Below are 16,797 nucleotides of genomic sequence, written 5' to 3'. Positions count from 1 at the left end.
CATCTGCCCATGACACTATACCCATAACACTGGCCACATCACAATATCCATAGTTCTGCCCATGACACTATACCCATAACACTGGTCACATCACAGCATCCATAGTTCTGCCCATGACACTATACCCATAACACTGGTCACATCACAACATCCATAGTTCTGCCCATGACACTATACCCATAACACTGGTCACATCACTACATCCATAGTTCTGCCCATGACACTATACCCATAACACTGGTCACATCACAACATCCATAGTTCTGCCCATGACACTATACCCATAACACTGGTCACATCACAACATCCATAGTTCTGCCCATGACACTATGCCCATAACACTGGTCACATCACAACATCCATAGTTCTGCCCATGACACTATACCCATAACACTGGTCACATCACAACATCCATAGTTCTGCCCATGACACTATACCCATAACACTGGTCACATCACAACATCCATAGTTCTGCCCATGACACTATGCCCATAACACTGGTCACATCACAGCATCCATAGTTCTGCCCATGACACTATATATAACACTGGTCAGATCACAATATCCATAGTTCTGCCCATGACACTATGCCCATAACACTGGTCACATCACAGCATGCATAGTTCTGCCCATGAGAATATGCCCATAGCACTGGTCATGTCATTATAGCCATAGTTATACCCATGACCCTATACCCAAACTTCTAAACAGGATGTCTCTAACGATGCCTCTCTTTGGCTTTCTGAAGGTTAGATCCTATCAGCTTAATCTGGGAAACGTCTTCAAAGGGATTATGAGGCCTGTAGAATAGTGGGTGTGTAGACTGGGAATTAGGAATTAATTTAATTATTGTATTTTACAAATTAGATAAAGGAATCCTTTTGATTCTAAGATAAAAGTTTTTATTAGTCCTTAATATAGTGTTTGACATAAATCAAATGAGATATTTAAGTACACAATTGCACAATTTGTCATAAACCACATTCCATATTTACTCATGCTTAATAAAGGTTCAAAGTTTTTTATCAACTTTGCTTTGCTTTACCAGAATGTCGTATCTCCAATATACAAAACAATTTTGTTCTTTTGTGCCAACTTATTACTTTTATGTTATTGAATATTAATGGTTTGAACAGGGAACCAAAAAGGGGAAGCCCATAAAAATTTCTAAAAATTTTTTTTTTTTTGCCACTGACTTCAGATTCTAGGCTTCCTTAATGATCAATTCCTTCCCTAGGACCACCACACTTGGAGGTAATTCAACATGTCCCTGTGCCCAGTGGGTCTCATCTCTCTATGCCAGAAGACATTTTCAACCACTAGGCTATGACATCTCCCTAAAACTGGGGAGAAGCAGAGAAACCCAGCCATTATTCTTTGACCAAGTTAGTGTTTTATTAAAATAAAGCCCTACTCCCCCCACTGACATGCTGGGCTTACATCACCCAGTTGGGCGTGCAACTGTGCCATTCAGGGAAACACCCTCAACTAGAAGGAGGCATGCCACTCTTTTCCTGCCTACCTACTGCACCATATCTCTCAACCTGTTAATGTAAGAAATCTGGATAAAACCTAAAATAATAGGGGGACAAAGGCCCAAAAACTGGGACAGATTTTAAATACTGCTCCAATAAATTTAGAAAGCTGCTAGAACCACATACATTTTCTGAAGGATGTGAAGTCTGAATCTCAAATATTTGTCATAATTTGGTCATTATTTAGTGACTTTAATCCTCCATGATTTGTCAAAAAAACACCGATTTTATGAAGGACAGACCAAATATTTGAGGCAAAAATCTGGACATTCTGCGAAAATCTGTACAGTTGAGAGGTATGCGTACTGAACTATCACACCACAGCCCATGAACTAGTCATGTCTCCAGCATGCCCACATACCCTCCCCCATGGAACAGGGAAGTAAACAATCAATGCTTCATTATTCAGTTCCTGAACAGTATCTCCAGCTAGCATCCGAGCCACTAAAGGGATTTAGTTCACATGGGTCAATAGACAGGCCTTTAGTCGTCTATAGCAGTGGAACATTTAAAGAGGACATTACAAGAAAATTATTTTTTTAGAGGAAAGTATTGCACAATAAATTACTGCACCTGTGTTACTGATAGCATTCATACTATCAAACTGCAATGAAGAGGATTACAAAAATCATGTGAAAAACATTACAAGAAAGGCAAGGAAGCAGTGAGTGGCCATTTGAGCAATGCAGCACCTCATTGCTACAAATATGCAGCCAACAGAGGGTCAGCACACCAGAGTACCAACACAGTCTCATCAAGTAAATAAGGACAGTTTTTCATTTTATATATCTAAAGAAGAAGGGTAAAAGTACAAGGCAATAAGGAGTCTGTCTGAGATGGATACAGGGAATATGGAAAGTATTAGGGTCAGAGGTCAGACAAACAAACACAAAATGCAAACAGACAGGCAGGGAACAGCAGCATGGGAGTAAGGGGATACAGAATACCTACTAGATAAGAGACCACACATACATGAGTCACCTCTGTGGCTGGTGTCATGGATGTGCTCTGCCTCTGGTGATGCGAAGGCCAGGGCTGGTCACTCCCACATCAATACTAGCCATGTCAGGAAGCACTCCATTATACTGATATGAGTGTCCACTTGCCAGTGCAGCACAGACACAACCAGCCTCTGCACATGACACTAGCTGGCCACTAGGAACCCTTCTCAGACACTCTCAGAAGAGGAGCACCTGCCTTCCTCTTGAGAGGTGGTCATGGAGGCCACCAGAGAGCCCTTCTGGAGAGGCAGGCCTGGTGACCAGTAGTAACAAAGCACCAGAAGCATCTACTGGCCTAGATTGATGTGGTTATCACTACTCTGCAACCTGTACCACAGCTGGACCTTTGGAAGGATAAACCTTTATGTATTAAGTAAAATGCTTTGAAACTGGCCTAACATTATGTATGACTACAACTGTTTGTGTTCCTTAATGTTTGTTGATTTTGTTACCAAATTTTCTTATTTGTTTCTTATTTTTAATTCTATGTCTTTATTAACAACATGTCTCTTTATTATGTTTTGTGTGTAGCTTTTCTCCCCGGGCCTCTACTGAAAATGGAAATATATCCAGCTAGACTAGCCCGGTCAACAAATGTAAAATAAAAATAAATAAATAAAATAAATGAGAAAAAATAAAATGCTTTAGAGCACATGTATTTTACAGATAGAACTGCCACTGCACGGTGTGGCCGTGGACATAGTATACCTGCTCCACCACTGGATGAATCTTCCAGCTGTTTTCAGATAAGCTTCCCTGTTGAACTCATGCCCCTCAGCCACTATAAAAATAAGGGTTAAATCCATAAGGCAAGGAAATAAACAGACAATGACAATGGCTATATATATATATATATATATATATATATATATATATATATATATATATATATATATATATATATATATATATTCACTTTATAAGCTTGAAATCCTGAAATATTGAATTTCAGAATCTCGAGTCTATAAAGTGGAAAGCCAAAAACCTCGAAAGACCAGAAGTGCAAAATTCAAAATCTCGCATGTCGGAGATGTTGAATTAGTGGTTCTGGTGTTGCGCTGCGTGCATGGATTCAGGTAAGTGTTTTTGTTTAGGGGCTTTGGGCAGGGGCTGTGGTGTGTGTTAGTGTGTTTTGCTACAGTGATGTGTGTGCACGTGAGGTGAATGTTCCTTGTGTGGTGGTGTTTTGTGTGTGTGTATGTAGTGCGACTTTGGAGTTAGAATATTTAAGTGGGATGGGTGTGGGGGTGCAGGGGGCTTGCCCATCTGCATATAGTAAGGGTAGGTGTGTGTGTTTGTTTAGTTGTGTGCGTGTGTATTGTGTTGCATATTTGAAAGTGTCGGGAGGTATGTGTGTTTGTGTTTGTAATGTGTTGTGTACTGTGTGCTGTGCATTTTCGTGGTTTTGTGGTTTCACGGTTTTGGGTATCGTGGTTGCCTGGTTTCGGTGATATGGACTTTCGACTTCATGGTCTCGAGATAGTGAAAATCAATATTTCAGTATTTCGAGATTATGAAGTGAATATATATATATATATATATATATATATATATATATACACACACACACACACACACACACACACACACACACACACATGCACACACACACCCACAGTGCTTACAATAAAAGGCTGACACACTCCCTAACTTCTGGTGGAGCAGGCTGGGGTGGTGCCACTGCAGGTGACTACAATGACACCTGCACTTTTTACCAGAATGGGTGATGCCAATGACATCAATTACCATCATGGAAAACTAGTGTCAGGCATACACTTTATATAACGGGTAATCAGAATGGTCCAGCAGATGCTCCTGATATCGAATGTGCAGCAGATTTAGGAAACTCCAGGTCTCATGCCTACATCAGGTAGGAGAGCCCTGCTGATACCTGTATCTGAAAAGGCAATGTCTACTCTAATGGTTTTTATGAGGACCAAAATTATATCCCCATGTGGCCAGCTGTATTTTGGATGTCATATGAAATGTATCCTCGGGCATGAATGATGGAAATGCCAGTTCACAGAGTTGTGCTCTGTGGCCTTAATAGGCTCCATGCACGAGTGTACTGTGTACCTTTCCCATTATCCACAGGATGGGCAGGGACAGACATTCCAGTACTGCTTGGTCAACTTAAGGGTGACTGCACTAACTTTCCTTATTAATATAATCACCATGCTGAAAGGTCCATTTTAGTTGATATAAAGTGAGGGTGCCATATTGTGGGAGACCACAATAAGACAAGTAAGTCAGGAGCAGGAATTTACTGGAGAAGATACTGAGCTTTGTTATAGGTATAGCGAAAGAAAACATGATGCCTGGGAATCTATCTCTGCATTATACTGAGCAACCATGGTAGACAGCTGTACAGGGACAGAGAGAAGCCAACAAATGTGGGTTAGGTAAAACAACACAAAGGCAATGACAGTTACATGTCCTCCGGAGGGGGGGCGGTGTCACTGTGACACAGACCACAGTAGAAAGGCATAAGAAGTACATATGTGGCAGGGAGCTCACAATGGCACAGAACACACTGTGAGGGCATGATGAAGTACATATCCAGCTATGGGTACTCACCATGACGTGGAACACACTGTGAGGGCATGAACAGTACATATCCAGCTATGGGTACTCACCATGACGTGGAACACACTGTGAGGGCATGATGAATAGTACATATCCAGCTATGGGTACTCACCATGACGTGGAACACACTGTGAGGGCATGATGAACAGTACATATCCAGCTATGGGTACTCACCATGACGTGGAACACACTGTGAGGGCATGATGAAGTACATATCCAGCTATGGGTACTCACCATGACGTGGAACACACTGTGAGGGCATGATGAATAGTACATATCCAGCTATGGGTACTCACCATGACGTGGAACACACTGTGAGGGCATGATGAACAGTACATACCAGCTATGGGTACTCACCATGACGTGAAACACACTGTGAGGGCATGATGAATAGTACATATCCAGCTATGGGTACTCACCATGACGTGGAACACACTGTGAGGGCATGAACAGTACATATCCAGCTATGGGTACTCACCATGACGTGGAACACACTGTGAGGGCATGATGAAGTACATATCCAGCTATGGGTACTCACCATGACGTGGAACACACTGTGAGGGCATGATGAAGTACATATCCAGCTATGGGTACTCACCATGACGTGGAACACACTGTGAGGGCATGATGAAGTACATATCCAGCTATGGGTACTCACCATGACGTGGAACACACTGTGAGGGCATGATGAATAGTACATATCCAGCTATGGGTACTCACCATGACGTGGAACACACTGTGAGGGCATGATGAAGTACATATCCAGCTATGGGTACTCACCATGACGTGGAACACACTGTGAGGGCATGATGAATAGTACATATCCAGCTATGGGTACTCACCATGACGTGTAACACACTGTGAGGGCATGATGAAGTACATATCCAGCTATGGGTACTCACCATGACGTGGAACACACTGTGAGGGCATGATGAATAGTACATATCCAGCTATGGGTACTCACCATGACGTGGAACACAGGACAAATGTATCATAGGTACATATCCACCTGAGCAAGTTACACTGTGGCCTATACACAAAGAGTACAAGACATAGTGCAGGGGAAACAATGGCCAGTGTACACAGGTCATGGCATGGTTATGTCCATAGGCACTGCAGAGAAGCACAGCACCACTAGTTATCAAAACAGTGAACCAGGATGGTGGGAGAGTGATGAGATGCCCATTGCTGCTGCCCATAAATGACAGGTTAGGAATGGTCAGTCCATAACAGCAGACAGGTATGTGGCTACCAAATGGAGGGAGAAGGTACTGCAAATTCTCATGGGTTAGTCAAGGAGAATCATTCATGCATACACTGACTGACATACCACACAGATGTATACACGCTCTTACCATAAGCCCACAAGAGAGAAACTGGCTAGAAATGTTTATAAACCAGGAACATGATCAGAGAATGAAGAAGCCAAGCCAGTAATCAACTCCAAATGGTTTAGTAAACACTTTCATCTCGAAATAAAAACTTCATCAGAATAATGTTACTGTCACCTAACAAATCCTAATATATGTACATTAATCATCTAATTAACTACATCGTAAACCTCTTAAAGGGAAATGCATTTATATCCCATCTTAACTTAATATAAAGACAAAACAAAGGTTATTCTCATAAAAAGCCTCAATCACAAAATCTAAAAACATACGTCATATTTACATGAAAAATTCCGCTTTTAACATTAAAATTGAACTTGTAGAAATCGGACTATTTTAATCCAGGGTATTCGGAGGCATTAGCCCTTATTTGCCACCTAAGCTCTTTTAGTTCCAAATAATCATTAAGTGGACCTCCTCACTCCTCAAGTTTCACCTGGTTGATAATAAACTTCAAACTTTTAGATTTTGTGATTGAGGCTTTTTATGAGAATAACCTTTGTTTTTAATGATTATATAGAGTTAGGGAATATATAGCTACGTATATCTTTATATATACAAATTTTACAGTTCATGTCTTTACATTAAGTTAGGATGGGATATAAATGTATTTCCCTTTAAGAGGTTTACGATGTAGTTAATTAGATGATTAATGTACATATATTAGGATTTGTTGGGTGACAGTAACATTATTCTGATGAAGTTTATATTTTGAGATGAAAGTGCTTAATAAACTATTTGGCGTGGATTACTGGCTTGGCTTCCCCATTCTCTGAAACCAGGAGAATGAGGTAATAGTGTGTGTTATAACATAATGGGTTATTGGAGCTGTCATCAAGACTAAATCAGCATGACCTGATAAAACATTATAGTGTATGTTATAACATGATAGGGTATCGAAGCTGTCCCTGAGACTAAATACGCATGACTTGATAAAAAATAATAGGTACAGATAACTGTATTAAGATGGCGATTAAAAAAAAATAATAGGTACAGATAACTGTATTAAGATGGCGATTAAAAAAAAATAATAGGTACAGATAACTGTATTAAGATGGCGATTAAAGCAAATGTTATAAATATGAAAAGGTGCAGCAGTCATAATTTGTTACATTTTTCTATTTTGTGAAATTTATGTAGGTCTGTAAGACTGGGATTCATGTGTCTGTATTGTCGTTTTACGACACAAAGATGACAGAAATAAATTGGTAAACATTTGAAATGACGGGACTCATTAGAGCTAGTCCCAAAACAAGGAGACTGAATGGCTGAAAAAAATTTACTTGTATATATCAAATCAGAGATGGCCATTTTCAGAAAATTCCCTTTTCTCTGAGGTATAGTGATCTCGAAGTTCGTATATACAAGTATGGGGGGGGGGGGGCATCATCCCTGCAAAAAAGAAGTTTAAAGGACAGGACTGATGTTCAACATTCGCTCTTCTGATAGGGTTTTTTGGCTTTTTTTCTGGCCTATCAGCACTCAGTATTTCAAGTGCTGAAATTTCAACTGGGAGTCAAATAAATTAGAAATGTTTTAAACATTTGTTTCCTGGACAGTATCACTATACCCTTTTCTCCTTGTGTTTCACAGTGATAATCTCTTAAGGAAAGATTTAGTGGATTAAGGAGGGGGTATACATACTGAAGGGACTTAAAGAAGGTTTTGGACATTGAACATATGTAAGTGTAGAATCCATGACTTAGGCATGCCTACTTTGTTATTAATGCTACAACAGTACATGTATCTTACTTAAAAGCCCCATATCCCTGTTACTGGTATGCTGGACTTACATCACCCAGGTGGGCATTCATTGGTAAACAGAGTGTATATCTGTGGGTGTGTGCGTAAATATGATTGTGGAGGAAGTGGAGAAGAGGTGTACAGACTATATGTCCCCAGGGTTGTTTTCTAACTCTTTCAACAGAGCAACAACAGAGCAGGAAAGGTGTCAGACCCTGATGAGGATTAGAAGCTTGCGGTAATGTCTTATGGTGTATGCAGTATTATATGAGTATAGAGGTTAAATGGTTATGGAAAGCAGTATATACTGCCATATTTTCCCATGATGTTTTGGGTTAACATAAGCATGAATGGAATCATGGTAAACAGTGGGGTGTAGCCTTTCTAAAGAGTGAGCATTTAGATCAACGAAGAGACTGTTCCAGATGGAGGAAGAGATTTAAGAAGGTGGAACATGTGAGTGTTGTGATAAATGCAGTGGATGGAAACTTATGGAAGGTAACCGACTGTTTGATGTGAGGCTTAAGGTATAGAAGGATAAGAAGGAAGAGCCACAGGACATATGTATAGACTGCACAGAATAGGTGCTTTTTGGTTACAATGTGCAATATGAGGACGGAAGGCTTTGGTACAGTTAGAAAGGAAGTAATTCAAGGGCACAGGGGCACGGAAGCAAGGATGGAAAGAAATGAATGGTAGGTGAAGTGGTTAATAAGGGTTTAAGTGGTTAATAGCATCGCAATAGCAGCATGGCACATATGCAGCTACACTCCGAACACGAAGCCAAAGTGCAAATGAAGCTAAACACGAAACCAAAGTGCAAATGAAGCGTGAGGTAACACTAGCTGGATATTGTAAGATACAAAATGAAGGCAGAGCTTGTAACCTAGGATTGTTGTGAGCACTGACTCAGTGCTTATGCTCACCGAATGGCCAGTATGAGATAAGAAGAACTGTAACTAAGGCTGACAATGAGCAGGGAATGGCAAAGAAATATTTTAGACATTAAAAGTACAAATGCAAAATCAGTATGACCAGTGTTGTACAACACAAACAGTGACAGTGAAGGGGAGAAGTGAGGCGTTAATAGTGCTAAGGTACTACAACGTTTTAATGCAGAAAAGAAAAGCAAGTAACGTGATCAGTTATAAACCCTAATTAGTGTCTTCACCAGTTAAAATTTAGAAACAGCAAACTAAGTATTCTAAAAACAAAGCCAAAACTTATGCAAGCATCTACTGACTTGTAGTTTTACTGCTTTTATTTGGCAGCCTGGCTAGAGCAATTTAATATTACAGTGACAACAATGCTCCTGTTCATTTTTTTAAATCTTGCCACCAAACACTTACCAGTGCCACTAATTTTGTCACAAAGATTTCTCAGTGTCACTGTGTGAAGAGTACAAGTAAGGGGCAGCCTCTGTTGTACTTTGTTTCTTTTTTGTGGAGCTGGAAAGGTTAACTTAAAGGACAAAGACAGCTAGAAAAACATACCTGCACTGTTGGAACATAGTCTGTTTGCTTTATTATGTCCAGTCTGTCCAGAAAGCTAAGGAGAGAAAAAAAATACCTGTTTAGAGAGCAAGCATCAGATAAGCCATCCTACGTACAATCCAGTAATATCTGTGATCACAGTTCCTAACATTCTATCACCAATGGACGAACATTTGTTTCTGATATGTTTTCTGTCTTACCTTTAATGCTCTTTAGAAGCTGAAACACTTTATTCAGTGCTGACACCCACCCTTTCCTGACTGATTCTAGGCAACAGCTCAGACTACATGAAAGGTGTCTCATAATAGGACAGTGACCAGGCTCATTAAATCCTACCTCCCACTGAACAATGGGTCTATAGTAGTTCACCTATTCATTAAACTGTATTCAGTGAAAATCACTTCCGTGATTCATTGAATATTCCAAGGGTAAAGAAGTAGTTCGCCAACTACACAACTTTGCCCTTTTCCCCACTGTAGTGCAATCTCGGAGTTGGTATATATAGTTGGGGGTGTGTAGGGGGCACATCCCCAACATGGGTGTGTGTGGGGGCAAAGTCCCCCACTTGGGTGGGTTTTATTTAGTTAGCTGTGGGTCTGTTGTGCTGTGGGGCAAGTATTTCATTGCTCTTGAAAAATTCATTGAATCTCAGAAGTGATTATATGGGTCGATGAATAGGTGTTTGCTGAAAATACATTTCGGTGAACTAATATAGAGCTCTGAGCTACATACCTCTCAACTGTCCAGATTTTCTACCTCATATTTTTGCTCTGATCCTCATAAAATGTGTGCTTTTTCTAGCAAATCATTGTGTATTGAAGTCACTAAATAATGACGTGCATTTGACTTTCAGACTCATATCCTTCAGAAGATGCATGCTTTTTAGCATCAGCTGATAAAAATGGGATAATACATACTGCCAATTATATTATGAATAAATTTAATGTAAATAAAAAAATGTGGCTAGACATACAAATTTGTAGACAATCTATTAATCACAAGACTAAGTTAATACAACCAACAACAGGAAGCACTCTTCCTAAATTCATAGAATCTTTAATTAGCATGTCATAACACAATTGGAAAGAGTTATTTATCTAAAATATATAGAATGGTTAAAAGTATGAAAATATATTGTAAATAAAATTACTGGGACTATTTTACATCAATTAATAATTAATCTCCAAGTGAGGAAGATAAAACGTTAATGTTGTTATCAAAACAAACCACTCTCTCATTACACTGGAGATTAGTCTCCTGGAAATTTATACACAGAAGTATTATTATACCATATAAAGTTGAACTAAAAATGTATAAAAACGAACTTGGATGTTAGTTATGTAAATCAGATATAAAAGCTGGTTGGCAACATATGTTTTATGATTGTACATTGCTCAAGCCATTTTAGGAAAATATGATTTTTACAGGCTATCTTTAATGATACATTTATTTTAACTAAATCTTTGACTTTATTTAACATACCAATTCCTACATGTGTTGATAGAACATTATATCCTATTCTTTGGACTATATTGGCCATGACAAGAAAGGTCACTACCATAAACTGGAAGAACGAGACAACTTCTACTATGAAAGAATTTAAGAATGTGGCTAATAAAATATGTCAACTTGAACTAGCTACAATCAAGACAAATTGAGTCACTTTATATTGTAATACTTAGTTGACATTTAAAGACTTGTTAGAAAAAAATCGATAATAATAATTAAACAAGTAATGTTAGAAGTTGAAATGATCAGTAATTTTTATTGTTTAGTAGACACCTTTGTAAATAGTTAATTTTATTTGTTGATAAGTAAGTTTGTTATTATAGTTATATATTATACTGAACTTTTAATGTTATATATTAACTGGATTTTAAAACTTTTAATAAAAATAAGTATTAAAAAAGAACATACATGCTAATAAAAATCCCATTATTCTAGCAAGTTTGTTTATGTTTATAAGAGCAATAGTTAAAATCTGTCCCTATTTCTGGGCCATTGTCCACCCCCCCACCATTATTTTAGGCTTTGTCCTGTCTTCTTCCATTAAGAGGTTGAGAGGTACGCTGGTCTAGAAACTGTGAATGCATGCTTTGAGAACTGATAAATATCATGTCAATAATGTACCTTTCCAGGACCCCTTTCAGTATTTAGTCTTAAATGAATCAATTAACAATATTCAGCTAATATGTGCAATGAAGGTAGATCATTTACAACCCTACAATAAAACCACACTAGCCTTACTTTTTTCTTTTTTGATTTTGTGCTATGGCTGTTTTAGTCTTGATCTGGTAATAGGGCACAAGGTTATGTCTACAAGCTGAGTTAAGGAGCCTCATTTTGCAGTCCTGAGTTTGATTTCTCCCTACTTCCATTTACGTAGTGTGTGATTCAGCAAGGCACTAAAATACACCAATGTCTGTGTACCTGGACAGTTCTGAAAAGCAGTGTCCCCATTTGTGTCTCAAGCTCCAAGTAGTGGAAGGACAGAACAGGTTTAAGCAGAGGGGCAGCAGGAAGCAATATGCCAGGGTACAGTGGGCCTGAAATATCATGAAGAGGGCAGAAGGATATAATAGAAAAAAATGCCATTACATATGATCGCAGCTGCTAACTCTCACTCCCACCTGACTGGTCACATGATGAGCTCAACTGGTCACATGATGAGCTCCACTGGTCACATGATGAGACATCTCCAGTGGAAAAGGAGACCCTCCATGGGATGGTGTGAGGTGCTGAAGCCAGGAGATATGGGGAAGAAAAGATAAGTGCAATGCTGAGAGGGATGAATGTTCAAGCTGGCGACAGCCTAAAGGTGGCTGCAGTTTTTTTTAAAGGAGAACACTTTTGGATCAAGTGCTTCTTTATTGTGCCCTCTTTCTACTATTTCTTTTTTTTTTTCCTTCATATTTTTCTTTTTGTGTTTTTTTTTTGAAATACATCAAGTGTTTGGTTTACTTCAGCAATCAATAAGTTTAAACATTTGTAGCTCTGAAATAATTTTACGACTGTATATTCCAAAATGTCAAATACTAGGTATGCTTAAAATCATGGACAATTACTAATGAAGTAAAGAAAAATGCTTCACTTTATTTTATTTACTTTTATTTCTTACTTTATTTATTTATACTTTGTTAATTGTGTAAAAGTACTGGCCCAGGGACCCTTTTCAGCCATGACACAGGACACTATAACAAAGACAATAACAAAGAAAAGCAAAGAAAGTGACGTTGCCATGAAGACATTTGATAAAGACTGCATATACAAACCATAAGCAGTCAATAAATATACAAACCGTGACCAGTCCATAAATATACAAACCGTAAATAGTCAATAAATATACAAACCGTAAGCAGTCAATAAATATACAAACCGTAACCAGTCAATAAATATACAAACCGTAACCAGTCAATAAATATACAAACCATAAGCAGTCAATAAATATACAAACCGTAACCAGTCAATAAATATACAAACCGTAACCAGTCAATAAATATACAAACCGTAACCAGTCAATAAATATACAAACCGTAACCAGTCAATAAATATAACATTAAAGACATTTACAAGCATGCATACGTTATTAACACTTACATATACAATGCAGTGCATTTAAACTGCATCCTCACAAATGTATGTGATGGACTAGCAATGAGCTTGTGAATGTTGCATGGCTTTTCGTCACTAAACACATAATGGGGGCTGACTGAGCTATCTGAAGCCCCACAGACACAGCTTTCTTGGAGCCACATTAATAAAAATATGAAACTTTGAAGGTGGGCTTGGAAGAGCTGTTATAGAAAATGTGCAATGCTTAGTCCTTGCTACTTCCTTTTTTGTTTTATGTTTTCAAGTAGGATGTTAGATCCCAAAACTACAGCAACACTCAGGAACAGGCCTTATTAGAAAAGAAAGCATTATGTAAGTTACTCAGACAGACAGCTTAAGACTGACTTATTTTAAAATGGCAGTCAGGGCAGTGATATAATCAGTTTGATTTACATTGGTCTGACAGTAGTGGGCACAGAGGATTATCAACTGTTAATGAGCTATTAGTGGTCCAGGGTTTGAATCTCTCTGCCTCCAATGATTAACTGTGTGACTCTGAGCTATTCACTTAAACAGATACTGTTCCCCGTCTGAATTTTAAAAATGGTCCATGGAGGCCAGTGCTCTACCCTGAAAAATAAATAAATAATAAATAAATTAACACAATAGTCTTGACACTGATGTAATGTGTTTCCAAAGTGTGCAAACCCCAGACAGAACACCCAGCAGCGACCTTCTCCTTTAATGAGTTTAGAACCCAGAATTTTCTGTTAACTGCAGAGAATATAGAAAAATATGCACCGTTCCAAAAAGTTTATATGCTGGCTTTTTGTAGGTAACTTTTCAAGGTAAAGCCTCATCTCTCATTGCTGCCATCAGTTTGGTTGATTATAGCCCCAGACTGTGAAACATGCAGCCATCATTATAACACTTATAACCCCAGACTATGAAACACACACATTAAAGGTTAGCTGACCAAACGGGCAACTCATCTCTAGGAAATATAACTTGTCCCAACCTGAGAGTTCTTATATTAGGGAGGGGTTGCAATGGGGCAATATCTGCACTGCGGATTATAGTGGAGCCTTCCACAGAAAAAAAAAATACTTTCCTTGAAACTGCTTATTCATTTAGTTGGATTCAGGTGAATGAGTTTTGTGGACTTTAGTCAACATGAACTTAATCATACTGGCGATAATGTTCAAGTTATGTCAATCAGGATCTGCAGTGGTATGACCCACCTTAATCCAACCTTGGTCTACCGATTCCAACAGCTTCAGCTATAAAAAAAAATGTAGAGTAAGTAAAATAAATTTGCAGAAAATACTGTAAAATAGTTATTACTCACACCTCTTTTTACATTATAAATAAATTCTTGAAGTGGACAATATATATACACTACATGCTCAAGGATGGGGTTATTCACTTTTTCCCAAGGGTGCTCATAGGTTCATAGGTTCATAGGTTCATACTAGGCTATCTGAATATACCCATTATTTTGCTGTGCCTCTGTTGAGCAGTGACACTGAGGTAATCCCTGGGTATATCCATCCATTGGTCAAGATTTCTCTTGAACAAGGCCAGCGAGGTGCTCTGCCTCACATATATTTATTCCACAGCATAGGAGTCTTTGGGTGATGAATCTATCCCTCCAGCAGTTTAAGTCTCCGCCCTTGTGGCTCTGATCTAGATTTTTGAGGTGAAGCATATTCATCAAATCTGGGTTTGACATGGCCTTGTATGTTAGGCAAAGGTCACCTCTGAGGTTCTTTCAGTCGGGCAGCATAGGACAGATGTTTGAGACCCTTTATCCTTTTGGTGAGGTTGTGGCCTCCAGCTGCTGCAAGTGTCGGGTCAGATACATTCGAATGGGGCATTGTACTCAATCATTGGTCTGATGAGTGATGAGTATAGGGAGACTATGACCTCCTTTATCTAGATGAGAATCCCTTCATGATAAGGTGGGCAATGTAGAAGGTCTTCCTAACTACTTTAGCTACATGGGTGTCGAATGACAGACTACTATCAACCTGGGTCCCCAGGTCCCTGATAACTTCTTCTGTGCTCAGTGGATTGCCACCTATTTGGTAGCTAGGGGTAACCTTGTTTTTCCTGAAGGGTATGACTATGCATTTTGGCATTTAACTTTTTAGGCCATGGCTGGCACACCAGTTCTTTCTTCTCTCTGAGACCCTTCTCTAGGATATCTGTGTCATGTGTTTTTTACTATGAAGCCAGTTTGCAGTCATCTGCAAACTTTGTCAGCCATAACCCTCCTGTGTTTGCTTGTACAAGTAGATGCCAAACAAGAGTGGGCCCAGGACTGAGCCCTGTGGTACACCACTTGTGACAGGCTTTGAGTCTGACATGGCGCCAGCAACTCTGACCCTGTGGGTTCCAGCCAGTTTGCAACCCATCTTGTGATGTATGGTTTAACATTTAAGCTGATGAGTTTTTCAATGATAGTGGGGTATTGTATCATCGAGGTAGGCTGTATGGACTGCCTTTCCCTCATCAATGGCTTTGGTGACTGTTTCAAAAGTCAACCAAGTTTAGAAGGCATGATCTGCCTTTGACAAAGCCAAACTGGGATGGATCCAAAGTCTGCAAATTCCTATGTCTTTATTTATGAGGTCCGTTATGATCCTCTCCATGGCTTTGCAGATAAGGCTTGTCAAGCGTGAAGTGGGACCACAGTTGCAGTGTATCCAGAGGTAAGACTATGATTAAACAGCTGTCCTAGCTGTGGGTTTAATTGGAGCACACAGCCGGGGACACCATCAGGTCCCATGGATGCTGTGTTTTTGCTTTGGAGAGAGCAGTTCTCAGGAGATGTTTGGGGGCTGCCACTGAACCTGTCAGCCAGTATGTTGGCAATGTCTGTAGGATCAGTAATCTTCACATCATTTTGAACTAGTTCTGAGCATATCTGGGAGTTTCCTCCAGGTTTCTAAAGAAGGCCTTATGATTGTCTTTTGAGTCTTTAGCTATTTTTCTCTCAAAATTTGCTTTGGATGAGAGCTTTTACTTATAGTGATCAAGGGTGTCTTACCTTTTAAGGATTTTGCTTCCTCCTTTTGTTGTAGAGTTTGTTTATGGCTGGGGTCCACCAGACTAAGAGTCTTTGTTTTGCTTGGGATTGCCTTATCCATGCAGTCCTGCAGGTGCTGGTAGAAGGCATTTGTAAGTGATTCAGCGGCTTGAGTACTGTTTTGGACCACACTAGTCTTTAAGTGAAGTCGTGCGAAGTTCTTTACTGTGGTCTTTTTTTTTCAGGTGGGGGTGGGATGAGGACCTCCAGCGAGATTAGTTTGTGATCTGATCTCACCAGTGAGGGTATACTTCCGTGTTGAACATTGTGCTCCCATGTTCGTGATGATGAGATCAAGTATGTTTTCTCCTCGGGATGGTGACTAGTTGTTCCATGGCATTTGAGTTTATGAATTCCAGGAACTTTTGGGCTAGGGTGTTTGGGCTTGAGTAGTGTTCCCAGTCT

General features: G+C 39.3%; 1 protein-coding gene across 1 annotated transcript in view; it reads right to left on the bottom strand.

The window, feature by feature from the left end:
* LOC122810163 (guanine nucleotide-binding protein G(s) subunit alpha-like) overlaps positions 1 to 16,797 on the bottom strand; it is a 290,898-nt gene that overhangs the window by 112,822 nt on the left and 161,279 nt on the right. The window contains exon 6 of the mRNA XM_044081640.1: positions 9,750 to 9,804. Within this exon, the coding sequence (XP_043937575.1) occupies positions 9,750 to 9,804 (55 nt within the window). The remainder of the gene's footprint in view (positions 1 to 9,749; positions 9,805 to 16,797) is intronic.

Source organism: Protopterus annectens, chromosome 8.part1 (genome assembly GCF_019279795.1).
Source record: "Protopterus annectens isolate FY-2018-M chromosome 8.part1, PAN1.0, whole genome shotgun sequence".
Classification (NCBI taxonomy): domain Eukaryota; kingdom Metazoa; phylum Chordata; order Ceratodontiformes; family Protopteridae; genus Protopterus; species Protopterus annectens.
Note: the sequence above shows the minus strand (reverse complement) of the source record. Positions and strands in the feature narration are given on the sequence as shown.